Here is an 11,020-nt window from a genome sequence, read left to right on the forward strand (position 1 = left end):
AATAACTCCCGTTGTTGTTGTTTTTTGGTCACACAAATCATACTATCAATAATCATACTCATTCCTTCAATACATTTACACTTAAAGTGGGAACGCTTTAATTAAAGCCTGAATGTACAGTATAATGCAAAATAAAGTGTTATAATTAATGCTATAATGCATTATATCCTTTCATAAATAATTGTAATCAAAGTTAAATTGCATTATAATATATGCAGATTCCTTGTTAGATCTGAAATTGGTGGTTTGTCATGTTTTAATGCTTTACTTTCTAAAAGTGTGTACAATGAATACATAAGCATTATAATGTATTATAACTGTGGTTACAATTATTCGAGACATACTGGTACATTGCATTACAAGTTATAATTAATGCATTAAAATACTTTTATAATGCATTATATATAAAGGTGTTACTGCAAGGTTACACATTATAATTCTTTCTCCATCATCGGTGCGCCTCGAGCCGAGGGTGTAACCTGTAATTAACTCATTAGTGTTACATGTTCACACAGAACTAAAACATGTAGAAACATTTTCAAAACTGAAAACTACAAACACACCTGTCAAAGTGGGGCATGTAAGAGCAGCTTCTTAACACTTCATTAACAAAAGGCCTTTCATTTTATTCCACAACATCCAAACTCACTATTGAAATCACTACATTTTTGCGTTTTATATGAACTGTTTAAATGTGGCATGATTTACCAGACTTCATTTTATTCTGCATATTCACCTGTCTTGATAAATGAGCATTTACACACACAGAGACGTGTTTAGGTGTTTAAAGCAGTCACATTTATTGGCCTCTTCTATGCACATTTACTAAACAGCCAGACAAGCTGGCAAACGGTTTGAGACATTTTACAATGGGACTTTCCACAAAGTTTACTAAAAAATAAATACAAGACTCAAAAGTGTTGCACAGATCAAAAATATACAAAGGCTTATAATTAATGTAAACTTTGAAAACATTTTACATAAGAAACACCCTGGAAACAATTTTTAAAAGGTATTATATTTACAAATTTGTACAAAAAAAAAGGAGAAGAAAAAAAACATTAGTTGCTTGAAGACTTCAGTCTAGTACCAGGAGAGACGTCACATGACTGTGTTCGGTACAGTGTTTGTCCAACTCTGAAATCCTTTGGTACACAAATCTTTGCATGTTACCATTCACCAAGCATGCTTTAACGATATTAGATATTTTTTTCTCAACTCATAACTGATTGTGTTAACTATTCCTGTTTAAATAGCCTTAGGTACAGCAATAAACAATGTGAAAACCTTCACAAACATACTACATCAGTGCAAATTTTAAGGTTAGACTTTACAATGTTGGAATGGTAGCTTACAAAATCGTTTACCTCTGTCTTAGAGATGGATAGTGATGGAAGTCTTAAGATTGCTTAGATTTGTAGTTGTGTTTTTCCCTTTGTATAACATCTTTACCTAAAGCTAGATAGTTGCGGGTAGCTGTTAGTGATCAAATAGCTGAAGACAGCTCAAATACTTGGTCCTGTAAATGATCCAAAGACTGAATCTCACACCAATAGCAGGGTAAGTCGCAAAAACACCAGGCGGTCAATGGTACAAAGGAGAGAAATGCCAAATACACCACTGGACATCATTAGGTTTCAAAGGTTCATTAACACGGTAGCTTATGTCATTAGTATTTTTATATTATTTATAAGTGGTTTTATTTTCTGTGTTAGATTAATCTCTTTTAAAACCAGTGTTTTCCCAATAAAGCTTAACCTCTGAAAGAAAAAAGTCCATAAATAAATCGGCAGGCATAAATTGATCAAGGCCCGAAATTTCATAGACACTAGTTTAACTCTTACACTTTCGTACCAAAATTAAAAGCATGAGGTGAGTCTTAGAAACTGATTTAAAAAAAAACGATAACCAAAACAGTAGTGCAAATCCACGTTCAATCTTTTTTACAACTTCTCTTCTTTGATTCGCACCATTTTTAGCACATCCTCATTCGCACAGATTTACTGATCCAGCAAAGAAATATTGTCTATGTATGACTTTAAGACGCAAACCCTTCTTACTGCAGACTTGCTCCGTCTCAGTCTGACGTCTACATCTCTGTAGTCTTTCTTTGGATATTTTCTATTGTCTGTGCTACTTGTTTTCCATCAGTGTCTATGACGATACCCAACTTAAAGTCCTTCTAGTAACTTTCCTCATTGCCCTCTCAACATCGCAAATTCAAACCCAAAGCAAAACAAACTGCAAAAGCCTCCTGACCAAAAGCACTTTCACTACACACTTCTACAAACTTCTACTTGTCCTTCTACACGTTATTCTGCCAGTCCATTTTACTACATATAAATGTCTTTGAAAAAGATTGTCAACAGTGTTTCGATCTGATATATTAGGACAAAAACAGATCATATTTGACATATTGATGATGCAAATTCATTGATGCTCTCAAAAAATGATGTACCAATATCGGCTCCGCTCTGAAGTTTTATTGCATGCAGTTAAGTCGATCTATTAAAGTGAAATATATAAAAGCTACAACCACTGCGGTAGAGGCATAATTTCAAGTTGGCTGTAAAAAGCTTGCACAGTATTAGTCCTGCTTTGTGGGTCAGTGATCAATAACCAAAAACGTCACTTTACAATGAGCAGAATCATTAATATATGAGAAACGATTGGTACGGTATTCACAGAATACATCTAGTGCCCGTGTTGTAGCTGTTGTTGTTTTTTTCTTAGATCAATTCATTGATATAGAAACAATGAGTTTATTTATTTATTTTTTAAGAAATTTGCTTAAAAAATATAAATATTGAATGGAAGGGAAGAATCATGTGGTCATTTCAATTGCTTTAAAATTAGATGTCGCATTAAAAGTCTTTCAATATCTTAAAAATGCCAAAAGGGACAATTTTCCAGATCGTAAATCTCATTAAAATACATTTTAAAAAAGCCTATTCTATTTGTAGATATTTGTTTTTGTCACTTTTTCATTTGTGGCATTTTATACGATTTCTCAAAAATGTCTGATATTTTCTCAGTACCAAAAGAAGTGCAAAATAGTGGTTGGCCGTCAGGATAATCCAACTCAGCTACATCTCTTGCCCAATAAGATCCAGTTGCTGGCTAACTCAGAAGTACTTAGCCCATTTATGCTACAGCTATCTATACAAAAGGCCACTCTTTGATTGTCCCAAGCTGTTTGCCATAAACAGTATGTGTTTAAGCTACAAGAAAGATTTTCCCTTCTTTTAACATCTTCTGGACCCATTTTCACAGTTACCCCTGTACAGCACTGTTTCTAGACAATGCTAAATGTCTGTGACAAAAAGCATCTGTGAATAATTACAAAGTGATGGATTTTTAGCATGTCGTTTTCTCCACTCTCATTCTCAAATGAATGGTACACAAACAAAGCATTTACATAAAATAAATATGCCCATGGAAGTTATTGGAACACCACCACTGAAACCATCATCAGAATGATTTGTTCTTTTTGATACAAAAGGGTACAGACACTATGTAGTTTGTCTATGGTTCACGGTCTTCTTAAGAACAGATACTTAAAAAATATATAGTATGCCAAGAGCCCAGCATTATTGACTTAATGTCAAAGATTGTGTCTAGACTCAGTTGATGCTCAAATTCTAAGATGCATTTTTCAGGAGGAGCGGTCATCGTGTGGGCTTCCATCTGAGTTTTCAGTTTCCCCTTCTGATATGGCCTGCATGGGAGCAGTGTACAGCCGACTGCGTGTACTGTAGCGGCTACTATTTGCAGCTGGTGGCATCCTTGACCGGCCTTGTCTAGATGAGGCAGATGTGGGAAATGCTTTTGTGGAGAAGCCCTCAGCATATGATTTTGGAAAGGGGCTGTGGATTTGCTCATGATTTCCCTCTGGAAACTGCTGTTGTAAAGGAGAAAGTGGATCCTCAAGTGGTCTAGAACCCTCCATCAGGAGCTCACCGGGGCTTTTGGGCGCAATTGGGCTCTTTAGGATCTCCGTAGCTGACATGCGATAACTGGAGTCGGACCGACTTCCCTTTTTCAACAGCAGCAATTTGAACTCTTCATTTGAGGTACTGGACTTTTTGGCACTCCTATAAATTGGACCCGGGGTTCGCTGAGTTTGAATAGGTGGACTTGCAGGCACGTTTGGGGTGCTTGGCGAAGTTGCAGGATTAGTTGCAGAGCCATTCCCAGCGACAATGGCTAAACGGCTCCGCACTGATTCTCCAGAATCTTTCCTGCCCAGCATTTTTCGTTTTGACCTGAGATGGAAAAACACAAATAAGAGACAATAAGATTTTTGGGATTTTTCACTCTATCCCCGCCATTGACAGAATTTTCCGGCTTTCCATGTTTTCACTGTTACATGGTAGGGGGCGCTATTAGGCAAAACAAAAGCAAAGATGAAGCAGAAACAAGCGATAGCATATGTAAGTAGATCGTCGACAATAAAAAGCATATGAATCAAAACTGCCTAATGTTATGAAATGTCGACCCAGGACAAGCTATAGGACTGTGCAAGCATTAGGGGAGTTGATGGATTTGATCTACTCCATATATGTTTTGATCATCGTTCTGAATCCAATCAAGATGTAGTCTTTGAATTTTTTTTTATTTTCTCAGCTTTTTGCTCAAAATGTTGTTTTTTTTAAATCAAACTTTTCCACATTCAAGTGTTGATAAACAATAATACATGGAGCTAGAATAAAACAGGTTTTTGTTTAAAAACAGAGAGTCTGTTTCTTTTTATAAATTGTAAGTTCAGATATTTATAACACAAAATATACTGGGCCATGAAACTTGTGTAAATTATTTCACGTTAAAACGTTTTTCAAAAACGCTGGCGGGGAAGTAGTTTTTTTTTGTGTATATTTTTTTCTGATCATCACAAATATACCAAACTTAAAACACACCTGTGAATCATGGCAAAGAGATCCTCTGTTGTGCGACTTTTACTTGGTGAAAGAAAAACGCTATCATCCTCAGATCTGGATTCGTCTGTCAGAGGGGACACTGTTGGATCGCTTGGTGTGGACTCTGAAAAAGAAACTCTGAAACTCATTCCAATTCAAAATGTCTGAAATATTAAAGAACATAGCAGCTAGTTTACATAGTAATGGAAAGCTTACACAAACATACCTCTGCTAAAATAGTCTTCTGTGTCTGGTGTTGACCCTTCCTCTACATGTTCCTGTGAGGCACTTCTGGTTGGAACACCTGATGTTACATATTCTCCTCCAGCACCGCTAATTGGAAAAGCTTGCAATGTCTCTGATCTTTGCTTGACAATATCAGGCACTTGGTCAAGAATATCTGACCTCTTTGCTAGACCATTCTGACCAGGGCTTCTCTCGTTTGGCTCAGATCTCAATGGCTGGTTTTGCTCTACTTCCAGACTACTCTGGGGAAAGAAACTATTTGAGGTGCTCACCTTTTCTGCAACTTCTTGAGAATTCCCCAATGTCAGTTCATCCATGTTCTCCTCATCAGACTGGGCCTTAAAAGCAGTCATGCTCCAAAGAGGGGATGGGGCTAATCGGTCAAATCTATTTCTTGCACCAAAATGGCTTGCTATATTCTTACCAGATAGTCCATCTACTGGGGTAAACAGTGATTCACAATTGTCCTGAGAGGAAGGTTCTGTGAGAAGGGGTCTATAGGGTGGAGGTTTCCTAGTTTCATGGGGTTTATTGTGAGTAGGCGGGGTGATGATAGTCACAGTGGGACACTTAGGCCTAGTGGCAGTATCAGTGCTAAGTCGATCGTAGCTCCCTTCTCCAGATTTGCCAACTGAACGTAGCTGAACTGAACGAAGAACTGTAGGAGTGATGGCCAAAGGGCTAGTAATTGCCAGCTCATCACTTGAAAGACTCTCACGCTTGGTTTCTGTTGAAGCTGCTGCCTTGTGTTTACTCTGGTGCAGGATGTGTATCTGGTTTTTGTGAATTGAAGGCTTGCTGACATTGGGAAGGGCACTTAGGTTAAGGTGGGTGGGAGGAATGATAGGCAATTCAAGGTCCCTTTTGGATGAGTACTGCTGTAAAGAAGCAAGTGAGGACTTCCTTTCTGGGACTTTGGGTTTCCTCTTGCCACCAGGAGGGGACATTGGGTGAGCGTTCGGGAAGAAAGCCGATGGAAGAGAAGATGTTGGTGTCTCCGACTGGCTTGAGTAGCCACTGGAAGGTGATGCTAGACCCACCAGCTTTTCTGGTGAAGGCAATCTAAACTCGCTTTCCACCGATGGTAGTGAAGGAGTGGTGGCCCTCGATCCTGACTGGGAAGTCTGGGATTCTGAGCTCTCCTGTGATTTAATGCATTCAATGACAGTGGTACCCGTAGCTGTGCTGGAATTTGACAATGATCTGTAAGGATCATTGGATTTCAAGTCATTAAGAAGCCAGAGGTCTGCATAGTCTGACTGGACAGCTCCCTCATCCTTGAAGGAATGTGTTTCTGTGGAGCCAAACAAAGCAACTTCTGGAATCTCTGTAGAACTCTCAACACCCCAAGCCCCCAGTGGCTCCTCACTCTCCAGCTGACTCGAGGAGCCTCCGTTTAATCCCACATGCTGAGTTCTCTCCCTGGAAGACGTTGATTTGTTCTGACCACCAGCAATCTTTGGTTCGTTCTTGTCAGTGGAAGGTCCAACATGGCTGCTTATTGTCCTCAAGGATGAGCTACGTTTTGGCGGGGATGGCTTCACCTTTGGTTTCCTTAGAGAGAGACTATTTCTCCCAAGTGTGTTTGTTTGATGTCCATATTCTGCCTGCTGCTGGTCTACAGATGCATAGTTATACGTGAAGCTTTTGCTACCTTTAAGACCACAGTCAAAGTGCATGGAGGTATAGTAGCCCTCTGCATCTACAGAATAGTGTGAGGCGGTGTCTGCCTTTTCAGAAGGTGGCCTTTCTGTTAAACTTTCAAAAGTGGCTATGCTAGCAAAACTGGGACATTCTAGGATGTTCTCTGCCCTAGAGTGCTCAGGACTGAAGTCAGGCTGGCAAGGCATGTTGTGCCTGTAGAGGGGATAGCTCCACTCACCCTCACTGGCAGTGCTGACTCCAGCATCATCAAGCATGTCAGTTGCAGTGGAAGTGAATGAACCTGTCCTATGGCTACGGAGGCCTTGCGATCGGTCTCCAGGATAATGATCAATAATGAAGCCTGTGGAATCATCATTAGTATTAGTAGCTGCATTCAACGATAGCTCTGAATCACAGTGGGATGATCCGGTGAGTGGGGGTGAAGCTGCAGGTGGAATGGTCTCTGATGTCTGGGAGGGACATGTAGAACTACTACCACTCCAGTTGCCACTCGAGGACTGGTGATCTTCCTTGTGGTCCATCTGGCTAGTCAGCACACCAGCGTTGGAAACGGAGTGAATGGGGCTACTGAACGTATCAGAACTTGACGAAATCTCACAGCTACCCATGTCAGCTTTACGAGGCAGACGGGATCGACCCCTCTCCATCCAGTCATGCTCTGTAGATCCAGCATGTTGCATGAATTTCAAACTGTTATGCTGGCCCTCTGGGATTGCCTGGTCATCAGTGCTTTCTTCATCATCTTTTAGAATATGTTCCCCAGGGACTGGTAGGAAGTCCTCTGCCTCAAACGGGGACAGTTCTTCCTCATCCTCATCATCATCCTCATCACTGTCATCATGACCTTCATCCACCAGTCGCCCTCCCTCACGCGGGAGGCTTCGGGAACGCAGACGGGAGCCTACTGAGGCGGTGAACATTGTGTCAGAGTTGTCAGGCAGAGAAGATATGTTACCCGTGGAATGAGACAGTGACACAGTCACGCCCTGCCCCCTTTGTGCTCTGATCCGTCTACGTGAGGGTGCAGCCCCAACAATCAGCAATTCTTCTGTCTGGCAACCAGAGTCCTTAGTGCTGAGGCGAGCGAGCGTGAGATCCTCTTTGCAAAGTTTAGGGTTGGTGTGGACTATCACAGTACGTTCTCTGGCCACTGGAGACTCGTCAGAATCTAAAAAGTGATGAAAGATGTTTTTAGCAATACATTTCATTTTCGTGACATTTACTATTATCACATTCAAATACATTTAATAAACAAGTAATGAAAACAAAAAGAGTGATAGTAGAATGATTCACACACCCAAATCCTGCTGCACTCGTCTGGGGATGCCAGTGATCGTTTTCCGTCTCCTTAGCTTCCTCCGCCGTTGAAGAACTGACTGCGAATGGACTAGTGAGCAGCGCACACTGGCCTCTCTGTCGAACCCAACCCCTGCAAAGAGCAACAGACATGTGAGAGGGTGTTGGGAGCAAGCCACTTTTTTTTGCTTCTCCAAATCCATACCATGTTTCTCACTCGTTTTTTATTTTTATTTTATTTTAGCCATAATAATTATTAAAAGAACACATTTATAAGTTAATATAGTTATTTATTTAACAATAGATTCTTGAATATATTTAATATACAAATACATTTTATGTTTATAATATTTTACAGTATATAACAGTACTAAATTCCTGCATGTTATGCATCATTATGCAAGTTTAAAATCTCAGAAGAAAAAAATGCATGTATTATAAAATCATAAATGTAACAAAAAAAGATGGTTTCAGTCATGTTAAAATATTTTAACTGACACAAAAATACATCAAACAACAATACGCAATGCCATGCAAGGTGAAAGGAGCGACATATTCAGGACGTCAGAACAGAAAACAACCAGGGTTGAAAATGGGAGTATATCTGTCCTACCCGACCCCAGCCTTACTCTCTAGACTGCAGCCTGCTGCCGTTCTCTTTATTTGAAGCTTTATTTGTTTTGATGTTTGTCCAGTGTCATGCATCATGACTCTCATGTGATTGCAGGCTTGGCCCTTTGAGCACCAATTACAACACTGCGCCTGTGATGTGCAATTTCCAGTCGACACTGTCTTTGATTCAATCCATGCTGACACGCACTGCAAAAGTCCAGTTCCAGTCGAGCCTGGAGTAGATATATTCAGCCTCTTTGTAATTCTAATGCAACTGATTAGCATGCACAAAACGCTTTCTTGACTCTTTGCATTACCTGGCACAAAGAAAGTAACCAAGACAACTAGGAACTTTTTTGTTTCAAATTTTATGACTTGCAGATTTTAGCCTACTTTCCAGTGTGTCTAATTTTAATGTATTTGGGTGATTCTTCAGTTCGGGAAATTAAAATGAAACTTATTCAAACCATGTTTCATCTATTTTAAAACATTTATCACATGCCATGGAATAAAGAAGATCTGATCATGGCCTTGTTTAACCTTCAACTAGCAAATGGTCTAAAAGTCTAAAATGGCAAAAGTTTAAAGCAATTATTTTTTACGCTTTTAAAACAGAATGAGGTTTTAAAAGTTACTCTAACTGAAAAAAAATCACCCGTTTACTTTATCCATCTATGTTTCAGAACAACTAACCATTTATGTATTAAATGAATGGCCACTTAATGCCAAATTATAGTAGCATGACCTAGTAATGTGAATGATCAATTTCCGTAACTGCTTTTCGCATTAAATTAAAAAGAAGAAACGGCCAAAATGAGAGTGTTTATAAAGCTAAGATGCCAACCCCTTCTCTCTCTCTCTCTCTCTCTCTCTCTCTCTCTCTCTCTCTCTCTACATGTTGTTCTAAATGGTGATGGTTAGGGAATGAAGTGGCACTGAGACTGAAGAGGGAAACTTAATGGACATGTAAAAGATCTCTCACTTAGCAAAGCTGATATCGCTGAGGGGGAAGTAGCGTTGGCGCCCTCCTCTGAAAACAATACACGCAAAATTCAGCGTTCTCACAAGATAATCCCTCTGTTCATTGGTGCCAGAGGAGAACTTTGGTCAAGATGTTCATGCTTTCATATGCATTTAGTTATGAGATGCAACATATACTGTTCCTGGGTTATTCTAGCACTAGCAAAACTATCACAGCAAAAATATAGGCAGGTAAAAGCCAATATCTTGTCATTTCTGATCTGATACAGGGATTAAGAAAGGACCAAGAGAACCCGAACAACAAGTGTGAACACACTCTTAATCAAGAATTAGCACAAAAGCTCCTGGCATTATTTGCTATTAGCATTGCTCTTTACATACTAAATTTGCACACTTTTACAACATCACTAGATCCTAACGGACCAAAGTTCTCCTTCAGTAGTGACAACTTCACCAGACTTGAGCCATATGTAGTTGAGCAATAATAGAATGAAAGTAGCGTTTCTTTAATTTAAACTTTCCTTTATAACTGCTATGAACAACCATTTAAGTCTCAGACTCAGCATGCATTTTCACCAGCAAACACTAGAGGCATTTACCTGTCACGTTAATGGGAACGATGCATGAGGTGATGACTCGAGACTCCGTCTTCATCTTCTCCTCTGGGGTGGGTAATGGTAAGACTCCAGCCCAGTTTGTCTGTTTGTCCAGCGTTGAGGGCACGTTTGGGATCGGGCACTTTGACCAGTGGCCCAGAGGCGCTGCCTCTGAATCCGAATCGACTGGAGGAGCAACCTAGAAGAACATTACGGCAAAGGATATCAGAATGAGCTTTCTGTGGTTGAATCAAATGAATGATGTTTCCAGTGTTGCGCTGAACTTCAAGACCCCATGAATTCACTTGATTAGAGCAGTTAAAGGGTTAGTTCACTCAAAAATTTAAATTGTGTCATTAATTACTACTCACTCTCATGTCTTTCGTTCATCTTCGGAACACAAATGAAGATCTTTTGATTAAATCTGAGAGCTTTCCGTCCCTCCATTGATAGCCTAGGCAACTACCACTTTCAAGCCCCAGAAAGGTAGTAAATAAGTTGTTTAAGTAATCCATGTGACACCAGTGGCTTAACCTAAATTTTATGAGTCCTTTGTGCAGAAAAACACTTTATTTACAAAGCATTAATCTCCCATGCGTGTTGTGTTAATGCGAGAGTGGACGTTGTTGCATGAACGCACATTGGAGATTGATATTTTGGTAAATTGTGTTTTTTTTTCGCTGCATAAAATTGTGGTTAAGCCACTGG

General features: G+C 39.7%; 1 protein-coding gene across 2 annotated transcripts in view; it reads right to left on the bottom strand.

Annotated features, from left to right (window-relative positions):
- Nucleotides 1-756: 756 nt before the first annotated feature.
- Nucleotides 757-11,020, bottom strand: part of nhsa (Nance-Horan syndrome a (congenital cataracts and dental anomalies)) — a 95,286-nt gene continuing 85,022 nt past the window's right edge. Inside the window, exons 5-10 of one of the 2 annotated variants that reach the window (XM_079589321.1) lie at nt 10,316-10,511; nt 9,718-9,765; nt 8,125-8,256; nt 5,143-7,995; nt 4,917-5,040; nt 757-4,265 (exon numbers count right to left, since the gene is read on the bottom strand). In XM_079589321.1, the coding sequence (XP_079445447.1) occupies nt 3,656-4,265; nt 4,917-5,040; nt 5,143-7,995; nt 8,125-8,256; nt 9,718-9,765; nt 10,316-10,511 (3,963 nt within the window). In that variant the 3' untranslated portion in view covers nt 757-3,655. Of the gene's footprint in view, nt 4,266-4,916; nt 5,041-5,142; nt 7,996-8,124; nt 8,257-9,717; nt 9,766-10,315; nt 10,512-11,020 lie in introns of those variants that run through there. The other variant, XM_079589320.1, reaches the window with a different exon arrangement.

The sequence above is a fragment of the Phoxinus phoxinus genome, assembly GCF_949152265.1.
Source record: "Phoxinus phoxinus genome assembly, chromosome: 18".
Classification (NCBI taxonomy): Eukaryota; Metazoa; Chordata; class Actinopteri; order Cypriniformes; family Leuciscidae; genus Phoxinus; species Phoxinus phoxinus.